The sequence below is a fragment of the Syngnathus acus genome, chromosome 8, assembly GCF_901709675.1.
Source record: "Syngnathus acus chromosome 8, fSynAcu1.2, whole genome shotgun sequence".
Lineage (NCBI taxonomy): Eukaryota > Metazoa > Chordata > Actinopteri > Syngnathiformes > Syngnathidae > Syngnathus > Syngnathus acus.
The window spans coordinates 8,147,291-8,160,674 of record NC_051093.1 but is presented as its reverse complement, the minus strand read 5'-3'; the positions used below and the strand labels follow the sequence as shown (position 1 = coordinate 8,160,674).

Here is a 13,384-nt window from a genome sequence, read left to right as displayed (position 1 = left end):
TTTTTAATTAAGTAAACAATTTACTTTGTTATACATTAAGAAGTAGAAAGTGCAGATACCTGTTGACAAATGTAGGGAGTAAAAGGATGAAAAGGAAAATAAAAGTCAAGCAAGTTAGGGATTAGAATATTTAAATTACGCACTGTGCAATAACAATTCATTTGTACTTTGTCAGTACCCACCACTGATGTAAACTAGCAGACCTAACATATTTTTTTCTAAATGTAACCCATTTAAAAAGTACTATGCTTCCTGATTTCAACACATTGGTTATAGATTAAATTTTCAGAAACGGGATCTCCTTGGCCTGCCTGTGTGTGTTCTGTCAATGTTTCTCCATGTTCTTCATTCAAACGTTGTACGTGTGACAATGACAAATAAAGATCTATTCTATTCTATTCAAACATGAACCATACAAACAGGTTTACAAACCTGCATCCTGATCATTTGATCGTTGCTTAAACTAGGTTGTCAGAGATTGAATGACAAGACAACACATGCAAAGTCTCCTTTTTTAAATCCGTTTCACTAGAATAGCAGATAGTCATCATTTTACCAGCATTGGGTGCTGTCAGTGCAAACAAGAAAAACAACATTCTCAATAATACATCAGTAAAATGTGTTCCTCCAGTCCACCTGTGTCCAACTTTGAATTTGAAATTTATGGCGCTCTTATTCATAGTGAGGCATTGTAAAAAAAAACTGTCCTTCCCTCGAGTGTCAGCCAGCACTTGAAATGGAAATCCCATTGCCTTCATTATTGACCTTTGATATTTAAATATTTGACATACATATTCACTTTGATATTACCTACCTGTTGTTTACCATCCTTCAGGTTGCCAGGGACACAGTGGCTCTTATCAAGTGCATACCGGCCAGTCGTAAGGGCTCCACTCAGGTGTTCTCCATGGAGACTAGAGTGAAAGCCACCCCTCACTGACCGGCAGGCTTTATTAATCACTCGAGACTGATGACGCACAATTGCTGAGAAAAACAACCTTGTGTGAGGTGAGTCCTGAATTATCAGTCAAGTGTGCAAACAAAATGAAGTCACAATTTATCCTGGAGCACACATGAGGCTCATGAGACGCTTGTAACCCTTAGTAGGTCGAGTTCTATCTTAGAGCATGTACAATAAAAAGAGAAAAACATTCCTTATTTGTATCCTCTCATTGAAATGCATGGAGAAAAAAAAATAATAATACTAGAATACATTACGAGACTTAAAACTTACTGTAACGTGCAGTCTTGGGTTTGTTTTTGTAATTGCACAGAAAGTCACCCCAAAAAAAAGATTGATGTACAAAACATTTATTTCAAAAATATTTGCAATTCAAGCCAGACACAAACATGTCATTGGCTTTGGTGTTACTTTAAAAAAGTGATGCAACATGAGACATTTTCACACAAAAATAACGAAGGTAATAACTACAAAGTATGAAACAGTTTTCCTTATAGCTTACCTTCATGTACTTATGAAATATGGAAAAATATACATGATGCTATTTTGAAAAAAGTACAAATGTGTTTACTGCACTGCAAATATACAACAAGCTTCAACATTGTTAAACTCAGAAAGCTGTATAATAAATAACTGATATATCGTTAAGTCTCTTGAAGCCGAAAAAGTATTCCCTCTTTCTAACAAAAATGTGCACCTGAGGGCTTCTGAGAAGCAACTGGATTTTTTTTTTTGGGTGCTCTGATTACAATTACCAATCACACCACAAGTACGCCATCGCTGCTAGCAGAGAAGGACATGCTCTACTGAGCTGGTGCACCCTTGTTCTTCTTGTTCAGGACTTTGCGGAGGCTCTCGGGCATGAGGTATGGCCTCTCCGGGCTTCCATCATTCCTCTCAAGATCCTCCACTGAAGAGAGACCAAAAAAAACATGTTCACTCTGACATTACTAGAATTAGGGGTTTACTTCAAAACATGACATTTTAGAATCCTGAATTTTGTTGCAATTAATTCTGCTTTATTATATAACAAGTACATTGGCAAACATGTTGAAAGGGGTTACCATCAAACTAGGTAGATTCACAGTAAAAACTCAAAACGCTAACAGTACAAAGTAAAATCAAGCTTCTAGGTCATCGGTCGTTAGTACAGGTCAATTCTTTGAAAAGTTTCTAATTCTCCATTCTAAACCTTTACGTTCAAAGATGCATTGAGAAGATCGTTAAATTAGGAAAGTAGGCACATAAGTGGTATCAAATGGCTACTGGCCTGCAGCGTGAATACATAACAGCCAATCACATTGAACACTCCAGGAAGATGGAGACGTGGCTACGGAACTAGTATTCAGCCGACTGTGTTCGAGAAACTTCCCTGTTTTGGGGTACCTTGCCACTTCTGAGCGTGCTTGGGAGACCTACGGCTCAAAAAGAGACCCGTCTTCTAAGTTTCAAATGAAAGAAATCGAAACATTTTTTCTTAATCGAGAAATTTCCTGTCTATGAAAGCTGTGTCCTCAAACATTTTCCCCCCATTGGTTTCTTGATCCTGCAGGAGAGCAGAAGATGGTGGACCCTCCGAGTTGTTCTTCCAGAGAATCTCACGGAGAGAAGCGGACATGTAATAAGGCCTCGCAGCTGAACCGTCATTACGCTCCAGGTCTTCACCTTTATTTGCGTGTGAGTTTGTATATAAAAAAAAAAATGTGTGCGGGTTAGTGAATGGATGAGACGTTTAGTTATGAAGGTGAGACGGTGTTAAAATTGGCAGGGGAAAAAAGGGGAGGGGAATACGTTGAGGGTAGGAGAGGGGGGGCAGAGACAAAAAGAGAAAAGTCAGATAGCAGGCAAGCAAGCAAAAAAGTCACCAAAAATCACATTTTGAAGACTTTTGTAAGCCACAGAATGAAAGAGTCGTTTCATTAATAGCTTTCCGGTTAAGACACCCGTTTTCATGCAGACAGCCCAACACCAAAAACAAAGCAAGGGCAAAGTTCGGAACGGCCCGAAAACATTTTGTTTACTGTTCAAAATACAGTAAGCGGAAATCGTTATTTTTGATGTACCGTTTCATTCAGTGTGTCATTGTTAGGTGACCGGTGAGGAGGTTTTACTCACAGAAGCAGAGGAACAGTGTGTCCACGCACATAGCGTACACGCTGAAGAATCCATGGGCAATCAGATAAGAGCCAACCACTACAGTCTAATCATCATCATCAGGGAAAAGAAAAAAAAAAAAAAACATTACAACTATTGCATCATCATTTATTGACTATTATGTAAAGTGTATTTCATGACTCACCAGGATGGGTACCCAGTAGTAGTGGAGATGGGGGGCGGTGTCCTCAAAGGCCTTCACTCTCCCAGAGAAGAAGAAAAATGCAAAGACCCCTGTAGTAGGAGAAAATAAATAAGTCCCACAATGGTATCATTGTCTTTTCCTGCTTGGGGCACTTTCATCAAGATCAATGAGTTCTGATGTTGTGAGGTCAAACTAGAAGTTATACAATCGGCATAGTCATCGCAATGTGGTTTGAAAGCCTGGGGGAAATTTCTAATCAAGCGTGAAGAACACCGGACGACAAACACTCACCCACGAGCCCGACAATGAGAAGTTTGCCCAAAAACAAGAGGAAATCTGTCACTTTGTCTAACACAGCCACCCTAGGAAACACAATTAAGCAATTTTAGAACAGCATTGAAGTGGATTTAAAAAAACAAATATTTGCAATAGTAAAAAAGCACGAACCTAATTATATTCCTCATGAGCAGGAAGAAGGCATCTCTGGCAGCTGTGCAGAAGTTCTTGCCATATATCGCCACCTAGTGGCCAGATGTGGGAAAACGTCTTATTAAAAAGCCAAAAAGTAAAGTCAGTTTAAAATACAGACAACTCACCATAATGTAGGCGTTTCTGTTTAAGAACTTGATGCATTTCTCCAGGCACCAAAAGCAGCACTTCATACAGCACAGGAGGAATCTGGTGAACTTATTATGGGCTCCTGGAAGAGACCAAAGAAAAACTTCAAGATGTGCATTAGAACATGGAATGTGTCATTTCTGCAAGGCCTTTTTTCTAAAAAAAATAATAAAATGCTAGATAGCAAAGCCTTTGGTACAAAAGACGTACGGACCAAGGCGGAATCAAAACAAAAACTAATCATGCACAAGACATGCCCAGTTCAGTACATAATAGTACAAAGTCTTCACAAACTAACTGACCTTTAAGTTTATGATCCAGATACTCCAGCAGAACTCTAATGATCTGGATGATTGAAAGGATCAGGGAGCCAAAAGCCAAGGTTCCTGTGTGATACCTAAAACAGTACAAGTTATTCAAGTGACAGTCTGTCAAATAAAGCAAAATACACAATAGTAAAATTGAACAAAATAAAAAAAATTACATAAAAAAACAAAAAGGAAAATACAATAATAAAATTTTAAAAAATATTATAAATTAAAAAAAAAACACACCTGAGAGATCTCCCGAGAGAAGAAAATATTGGGAAAGAAGGTATGTCGGCCGGCTTGACAAAAGCCCAGTAGTAGGAGGCAAAGGCCCCCGCCAACGTCATCTGTCCCAGCGCTGTGACAAAGTTGGCACACCAAAAGAAGAGAAAGACGTTGTAGAACTGCAAGCCGATCAGGTATTTGTGGTAAACAGTCTCTCCCCCATAGAAGGCAAAAAGGCACTCGGAATCCGGGCACTGAGATTTCATGGCCGTGGTCGTGTAGTTCTGTGCGCACACAAAAAAAAAAAAAGATTTAAATTCACTGACAGACGTAAACAATATCAAAATAATTTCAGCAACTCACAGCTGGATCGCACGTTTTCCTCGAGTGCTCACACGCCGACTCGTTGAACACTTTGTAGATGGGTTCGTTTGAAGTCGACAGGAAACTGAACAGCTATGTCAAGGACAACCGGAACAATAATGGTTGCAGAACTTCTTTTCAGGGTCAGGGACTTCCTGTCGAATGTTTTGCGTCGAAAATCGAGGTGGGACAGAAAAGGATACACTGCGGTGGTGGCCCAGTAAGCGATGACTATAGCCAAAAGGAGAAAAGTGAACAGTGGGTAGAGGAGAGAACACATCACATGTCCAATCGCCCTGTAAACACAACATCATTATTTCTACTCTTTCAAATGATTTACCAAGTCTCTGGCGAGCGAGCGGCGGCTAAATGTTTCGACGCTATTCAAAAGCGATCTCTTACTTGCTGGCTTCTTTGATGAGTGCAATGGCAATGAGAAGCCGTTTCCTGAGGAAGATGAGTACAAGGATGATGATGACTTCCACGATGGCGAGAATGATCACTAAAAAGGTAGAAGAGCAACGGTGGTGAGAATTTGCAAAAACGTGCGTGTTTACATACATTTCTGTTGATCTTACTGAAGGCCAGCCAGGTCTGTCTGATCTGAAGGTAGACTGTGAAGTCTGTCTGGAAGCCGAGATCCTGCAGGGTCACATCAGCTCCAGGTCTTCCCTTCAGGGCATCGTACTCCATATAGCAGTGGAAGATACCTTCATCAAGAAATAAAATAATTTAAGTATTTTTGAAAAGGAAGTAAAAATGAAGAACTGAGAACATATGTGGGAAATGATAAGACTAATTTAGACCAGGAGGAGGAAATTATGGATAATCATTTATTTGGGGTTACTCGGAGGCATGTTGCCGACTCAACATGATGAACTAGGAAGTGAAAGGTTGCTTGCGCTTTCAAAAACATTCTGTTTTTTAGGACACACCGGTGGAACACATTTATCTCGGTCTCATTTTTTCCACATCACAAAGATATAGAATTTACGCAGGGGTGTGTAGACTTTTTATATCAGTTCTATTGTGACTATTAAGTTTGTATATAATAGTTTATGATATAAATACATTTCTGTAGTATGGATAGATATGAATTTATAAAATCTTACCATATCCAATCACTATGATCACCAAGGCTACCATGACCCAGACCATAATCCCTGCCAGGAAGCGGAGGAGGACGATGAAGACCAGGCTGAGGACTGTCGCAATAACCAAACCTCTGGAGAGAGCCAAGCGTTTAAGCAGGTAAGTAAAAAGGAAGCTAACACAATCTATGGTTTTTGCAGACATTTTGGAAAATAATCTTACATCAGGATCCAGTACCAAGACTGCGTGTAATCCTCAAAGATTTTCATGACCACCTGGCGAGCTTCTATGACCACAGTTGCATTCCTGTGGAAGAAAATAGCTTTGAGCTCACATATGATTTGTAGCATTTAGACCATATCCTAATGTAAATCATTTAAAAGAAGATGTGTAATAATTCCAGCACTCACTTCACTCCATCTACGAGATCCTTGGCATCTCTCATTTTTCCAGTTCCATCGTCAAAGTGAGAGTTATTTCCCACAAGTATCACTCCTCCTTTTTGACCCAAAGCCGGGAAGCACCTACGGGTGACTGAAAGGAAATTCAATGAGTGTAAACAATTTTTTTTTTTTTTTTTAAAGGGAAATGTGACAAAATATGAGACTGAAACTCACAAGATTTGCTGGGGGTCAGCATGGCAGGACACAGGCCTAACTTGAGAATTTGGGTTACAGCCTGAAACATGTTCAAACTGGTCAGACAGTATGTGAGGGACCGTTTAGAATGATATTTTATGAACAACCTTTAGGTGAAATTTTCATTTTATTAAACCCACCATTGAGTTAGTCACGCCTTCCTTGCAGAAGTTCTTGTAGTAGTCAAAGTCTTTTCTACTGGCGTGAGCGTTGATCAATGTCATGAATTTATCAGGGCACTTCTCCACACACATCTAATGAGGGAAGAAGAGGAAACGTGCTCATCATTAAGCAAGAGCTGAAAAGACACTAAGCTGTCATAACAGTTGCAAAGTGGAAAAAATAAAAATAAAAAATTAAACCTGTGTGGTTGGACACTGGAACTCCAGCAGCACCACGGGGCTGGCACACTTCATGATGTTGAAGTAGAATAACAGTGGCTTCTTCCTGATCAAGAGAACCCAGAGAAACAATGTTCACATTCACTGCAAGCTATTTCCACAGATTCCAAAAGTGACTGACTCACTCAAGAGGGGTGCCAGCCTGCCCGCAGAACTGGCCTCGGCTGTCCGTGGGATAGATCACCTTCCTGGGGTCACCCTGAGACCAAGCTTAAAAAAAAAAAGCTATTCAATATATTGTCCATGCAAGAAATGTTTTTTTTTTTTTTCCTTACCAAGTATTCCCACTCCAATATAACATACTATGGCAACAATGAAGAGAATGCAGCACACAATGTCTGTGCAGCTCCTGGAGACAAGAGAAAGATTTAGAGGATTTGGGATTAAAAAAAAAATCATCCAATAAAATCTTATCATTCCCCTCTCACCTCTTCTGGAGTGGGCCCTTGAATGTAGGATCATATTTTCTCGGCTCTCCTGTAAAACAGAGCAGAGTTGATTCAGTCTCTGAGGAAACTCGCTTACATAACATTGTTGCACTGTAAAATAGACCCATAAAAACAAACCACACTCTTTGTATAATCAACCAAAACAAGAGGGGGGGGGGGGGGGGTTAAAAAAGAAAATTGATTTAGGCAGTCATAGCAGTCTTCCTCCCATTTTCCCTATAGGCAGACAGACACGCCTGGCAACCCAGCAAATTCCTCCCTAGTGACTAAGCGCGAGCAAAAGCAGAGAAAGAATGAGTCCATGGAACCTGGATGGCCACTAGAGGTCGGCAAATCCTTTGTTGTAATAAGTTTTAAACATGACAATGGAGTTGCTTGTCAATATATTTTGAAAAGAAGACTGAAAGTAACTACAACAAACATAACAAACACGGAAGGTATTAATTTCAACAATGTCACATAAATAAATTAGCTGGATAGTATTTAAATTCGTACTTGACAGTTCGATGAAGCTTCATAAGAGTGTTTACCCTTGTTCTTAATTTTAACTGTAGTGTAAATTCAAAACTGCCAAAGAAAATTGCTGCCATGAAGACTTCAATGGGAAAGCACAGGTTTCCATTTCGTATTTGACAACAGAGGAAGCATAACTACCACAAAAAGAGAAGTGCATTTGTTTTCAGATGATGAGATGACTAAACATACACGAAATATTTGATTGCAAGCACAAATGGATCACAGTCTAGCCGAACGACAATATGTCTGCATCTCGATTATGGATGCTTTTAAGGGGATTAATGCTGCAGCAAGCATTTATGAGAGAGGCTCTTAGAGAAACCACTTCCTAAAACATTGAGTGCTTGTTGTTGTCAGTATCCGCAACGATACCATCGTGTTGCTTTCAGTTGATTCAGGTCAGAGGAATGGGGCCTAACTAGCTTCAATCAAATCCAGCCGTTTTCAAAACTTTATATTCATTTGAATTCAATTGTAACAGCAAACATGTGGGTCACACCTTGGATACTCAGCAACACACCCCTAAACAAAACCGAAACGCTGTTACGTCTCGAAACATTTAACGTCAGCTAAACCATTTTAAAAGAAACGTAAAATACTTCTAGGCTAACTTGAAACTTGAGCCGGAAGGGTAATTACCATGCTTTCCATAAAATTCTCCTTCCTCTGGCATCTTGAAATTCCTTTCTGTGGCTAATGTTGTTCTTATGTAGTTTCCCTTGCAAGGACACTTAACTGGCGCTTTTTTTCACCCCTACTTGTGTAGTTTCTCAAAAAGCGAGGAGACGTGAGGATCGCGTGGGTAGAAACCAGTCTAACCTGTCCTTGTGCGCCTGGCCAGTCTCCACCTTTCTCATGCCCCCTTTCTGCCTCACCTTGTTTATCCTGAAACAATTCCCAATGAGTGTTCCCACCTGTGTATCTCCTCCCACTTCTAAAAACAAACCTCTCGCTCACTGGCTTCTTGTTGCTGGACCCCTGAGATGAGAGAAACGAAACTCATCTGCAGGAAGTCTGGGAGGGGACTCAGATGAGGCGTGTCTGGGTGAAAGAATGGGTGGAAACTTGTGGTATATAAAAGAGAGGGAAAGGAAAAATAAAATGTTGTGTTATTGGAAACATGTGTTTTCCAAAATCCAGGGGAAATTTGGACTCCAGGAGTTATTTTTAAGTGTTATCATGTGCAAGTTTCATTTTGCGACGTTGTGTTGGAGTCAGAAAGATGAATTCATGATTTTAACAAAGAGCCCACAGTGTGACAAAATGGATATTTATAACAGACGATGACGTAACGGAGCACGACAGAATTTTTCCATTCCTTTTGTTTTGGTTGAGAGATTGAACCTCACATGGACGTACCAGTCCGAGCGATATTTTCAATGGTGGGGATCCAAAGTGGTGACTGTGGTAACAGTTTTAATCTGCTAAAAGCTCTCCGCAGGAGGCTAATCCGATTCCACGTTTTGAAACCAGACAACTTGCGAAAAACTTAATTTAATTATCCGTGCGCAAATGTCATTTCCTACCAGTGTGTGAGCTTTGATAATGTAATAATAAAGCAATTTTCATTTACAATTGTGATGCAATACATGCAAACAAATGTGTTTCAAATTTAAAAGATATTTTTTCGGAAAGGGGAAATTACATCAAGTTTACGGAAAGTCCCCCCTTTTTCACAATTTATGTTCCAACCAACACGCTCATCAGAGAGTCATTCTAGGCCACTGCGTACAGTATATTTTTGTTTACCCTAGTGAGGATAAGCAGGAAAAAAACGGATGGATGGGTGGCATGCAGTTACAGCTGAGCTGCTGTGTCATCGTTTCTTCCTGACCACTTCCGATTTCCCAATGGCGAGCCCAGCCTTTGTTATTGTAGTCATCAGTGGGCACTTATCCAACTTAATCCTCCACTTAATATTGTACCCAGCACAATAAAAAAAAAAAGAAAAAAATGGAGATGCTGGCCCAGTGTACAACATATTACATCCTTCATGAAGTGAAGCACAAAGATGGAATCAATAGCTAATGAAAACATTTATTCATTACATTTGTGTTTTGACCAGATTATGCTGTTAGCAGTAGAGCGTAAATGTCTATTTAATTTCATTCCGCATATTTAGTTTCATGGCTAAAAAAAAAAGTCACCACCTGGAATCAGTCAAGCAAATACGTTTCATTGTTTCCAGTACAATAATTAACGTGGCCACTTTTTATTTGTGAAAATAATGCATCTATTTTTTTCCACTGCTTTTAACACCTGCGAAGCTAGTTTGCGAAAAGTCTTTTGTTTGATGCAAAGTATAAATATTGGACTGGAGAGCAATGGAAAAAATTCCTGTGGTTCAGATCCCATCGTGTCATGATCCATCTATAGCTCTCACTTCTCAATGTAAATAAAAGTATCACGCTTAACTAGTTGGCAAGAACCCCAGTTAGCTAACTCACATGATCCGGGTTATTAAAGGCAGCAGCACTATAAAATGGAAAACAGGTGGCTTCACTTATGGAGGGATTCTTACTTGTTTGTTATGGGTGGGTAAAGAATGAAACATTCTGCACGCACAAGCTTTAACAAACGACACGAGAAGAAAGGTCAGAGAGAATTTGAATCACGTTTCAAAGCGCTCGTCTAAATATGGCTTCTAATTACAGTTCATCTGAAGCAGGGCATGGCTGCTACAGATCCTGTCATTGTGGTATTTTTTTTTTTATATATATAGCGGAAATTACTCGATATGAAACCCCACAGCTCTGAACGATTGAAAAGCTTTCTTCAGTTAGATATGTTCAACATTGAGGGCACTGGGTAGTTTGTTTGGCAGTTTTCCATCTGAGTGTAAAAATTGGCCAGTATCTGTATTTTTTATTTTATTTTTTTTACTCTGGTTCAAGGATAACAAAAGTCATACTCCAACTTCTAAAAATTACTCAAACCTCTAAAGCGCTTAAACTCATTTTATTTTAATGTGCTTTACTAGTTGTTTTTTTTTAATCCTAAAAATGTTTTTTTTTATATTAACTTGAGGAAACAAGTGTAGTATGTTTCAATAATACAATTCATCAAAAATTCCACTGCATAATGTCTATGTTATAAAGCTTATGAGTCATGCCTTCATTAAATTTTAAAGCTGCACATTCAAAACTTCATAATGGCTTGGGAAAAACAAAGTAGTCAAAGTAAAGCAAAAATGAAACATTTCTTGTACATTTAGTTTGGCTCAAAGACAATTTGAATAAATAAAATATTCAAGATCTATTAGTAGATGAAAGAGACTTCTCCCGCCTGGATCATAGACGTGATCAGCGTACATTATGTCACTAACTACATGCTGCGTTTGAAAAATAAGGCTTGCAAAAGCACTCACAGCAAACTGTGCTCTTATTTGAATTCTTGGACATGTTTTTCAATAAGATAAGGTACAGCAGGGGAACAGACCAGATGATGACTAGTTTGTATACCACGTTAGGGTTGCAAAATATTGGTAAAATTATCCATGCCTAAACTAAGTACTTGAAAACCTCAAGGTTCTCTGGCTATTGAAAATGGCTTTCATTTGATCCTTTTTTTTTTTTTTTTTTAATAAATGCTTCTCTATGAATATTTCTTATTCCGAGTAGTAGATGAATCAAATTTATTTTGTCATTGTATTCAATTCATTGGCATTTGTGTTGCACCGTGTGACTTTAAAGAATGACTCAAAATTTTAAGTCACATTTTCCAAGAAATCTGAAGACACATCAACATTTATGACTCTCCTTATGTGTATTGAGCTCTGGACAAGAAGTATCTGAAACCTTGATATCATCTTGTGTATTTTAGTCCTCAGATATAACACGCGCACATGCATAGTAAATACCCTTGTATAGTATATAAATACACGATACATTAATCTCTATGCACTAGCAATATGTTTATAAACGTATAATTACTGCAGAACAAGACAAGAACTGGAACAAAGGCGCAGCTAGCTGGGGGGGGGAAGTACCTTCTCCCCATGTTGAGGTTTTTTATTTTATTTTAATAAGCTGGGCTGCACCCTTTACAATGCTGGACAGCTAAGTTGACTGCCATACCAATGTGAGGAATGTGGCAGCAACTGGACAAGCAAAGGATATTGTTTTAGGACACTGAGCCAGAGCCCCACAACATGGATGGCACACATTTCAAAATCTATATTCCTGCATTTTATTCTCAAGTAGTGTGAAAACAGTTGTTTACTATCACTGTATTTGCACATATACAACGCAGTGACGAGTGAAAGTGGTCCGGTTGTTGTCAGCTAGCTGGTGGAAGTAATAATCGAGCACATGGCATTATCATGAAATCTTTGCATTTGTTGACGTAATTTTTGAAGAATGCCGCAATGCAATGTGGCTTTGTTTGGAGTAGCTAACGTAAAGTCCCGTTGGCTATCAAAATGTTGAGCATCAAAGCAGCGCATAAAATAACGAAGTTACCGTATTTCGTTGTCTCTTGAAGTTCCATTGTATCGGAATAATTCATGTCACACCAAATGGCTCTGGGCGACGACTTGAGTGTATTTACAGCCTTTGGGAGTGGTGGTCGTCAAGGATCTGTGTCCATTTAAACACAGGGTAAAAGTCCGCTCCAAAAATCTTGACTGCCCTACTACCGTTTAAAGGGGTCTTGCTCCAACAAGAATGCCGACCAATCGCAACAGAGTATACACTTGATTGACGTGACGCTCGGCGAATCAGCATCGAGAAGCGGGACGTAATGGTGTTTCGCGTCTTCATAACAATACCGTTAAGTGACAGAAGCAGAAATGGTTGGAGCTACTGTACTATGGCTGTCATTTTTTAAAATTCTTTTCAACATTCTTAATTTTTGTTTGGTGCCAGCACACTACAGCATGGCTGTTAAACACGCGCAGAAAAGAGATTTATTTTGGGTTTATGTGTTTACAAATCAGCAGTAATATGACGCGGAAAATGGCCCCACCCTCAAGTGGTGAGATGGCATATATTTTATTGGCCTAAAAAGTCCCAAGCAACATTAATTATAAATGCAAACTATTCATTTGTAATGTAGACACACGCCTACCATTGCCTGGGAAATTGACTCTGTGCTATGAGTCACGACAGCTTGCAGAGGAAGAAGAGCTATGCCGGTTGCCCTATTTAAGCAACATTGGGACAACCACATTGATTACAAGTTAAAATTGGGAATAAGCTTGCTCAGTGTCAGTCAGGATGGGCTCCAACTCAACCGTGGCCGTTCAAAACGCAACAATGATCGTTCTAAATGTTACATTAATGACCTTGTAAAGTGGATTATTTTTAATAATATATATCTATATTATTTAGTACAATTACCTCATGCACATCCAAAACAAAAGCGGTTTGTGGGTATAACACGGGGTATAACAAAAGTTTTTTTTTTTTTTTTAAATACACCTCTATTTGTTTTTATAATGTCAGTCGTATATTATTATGAATTCTTGAAAGAAACACCAAAGCAGCGAGCTCATTTTGTGAATAACAACTTGTA

The 13,384-nt window shown here is 39.1% G+C and overlaps 1 protein-coding gene across 3 annotated transcripts; it reads right to left on the bottom strand.

Annotated features, from left to right (window-relative positions):
• Positions 1 to 1,295: 1,295 nt before the first annotated feature.
• On the bottom strand, positions 1,296 to 12,511 carry LOC119125708 (choline transporter-like protein 2). Of its 3 annotated transcripts, none has more exons than XM_037256492.1 (22): positions 12,331 to 12,509; positions 7,334 to 7,382; positions 7,181 to 7,254; positions 7,031 to 7,115; positions 6,867 to 6,951; positions 6,645 to 6,758; positions 6,484 to 6,544; positions 6,277 to 6,400; positions 6,089 to 6,172; positions 5,887 to 5,999; positions 5,353 to 5,484; positions 5,177 to 5,276; positions 4,978 to 5,070; positions 4,775 to 4,859; positions 4,433 to 4,695; positions 4,181 to 4,275; positions 3,857 to 3,960; positions 3,708 to 3,781; positions 3,552 to 3,622; positions 3,261 to 3,349; positions 3,077 to 3,161; positions 1,296 to 1,871 (listed from the first exon to the last, which is right to left on the bottom strand). In XM_037256492.1, exons 1-22 carry the CDS (start codon positions 12,374 to 12,376, stop codon positions 1,765 to 1,767), a joined length of 2,133 nt encoding a protein of 710 aa, XP_037112387.1. In that variant the 5' UTR covers positions 12,377 to 12,509; the 3' UTR covers positions 1,296 to 1,764. The 3 variants fall into 3 exon arrangements, with proteins under 3 accessions (XP_037112387.1, XP_037112385.1, XP_037112386.1); XM_037256490.1 differs by lacking the exon at positions 1,296 to 1,871 and adding an exon at positions 1,959 to 2,626 and having other exon boundaries at positions 12,331 to 12,511; XM_037256491.1 differs by lacking the exons at positions 1,296 to 1,871; positions 12,331 to 12,509 and adding exons at positions 1,959 to 2,626; positions 8,510 to 8,879.
• Between the last annotated feature and the right edge of the window lie 873 nt (positions 12,512 to 13,384).

Coding starts and splice junctions, on each gene's coding strand:
- LOC119125708 (XM_037256490.1), bottom strand. CDS start 12,376: ATGAATTATTCCGATACAATGGAACTTCAAGAGACAACGAAATACG. Junction 7,255..7,333: donor AAGGGCCCACTCCAGAAGAG/GTGAGAGGGGAA, acceptor TCTTGTCTCCAG/GAGCTGCACAGACATTGTGT. Junction 4,696..4,774: donor GGAAAACGTGCGATCCAGCT/GTGAGTTGCTGA, acceptor GTGTGCGCACAG/AACTACACGACCACGGCCAT.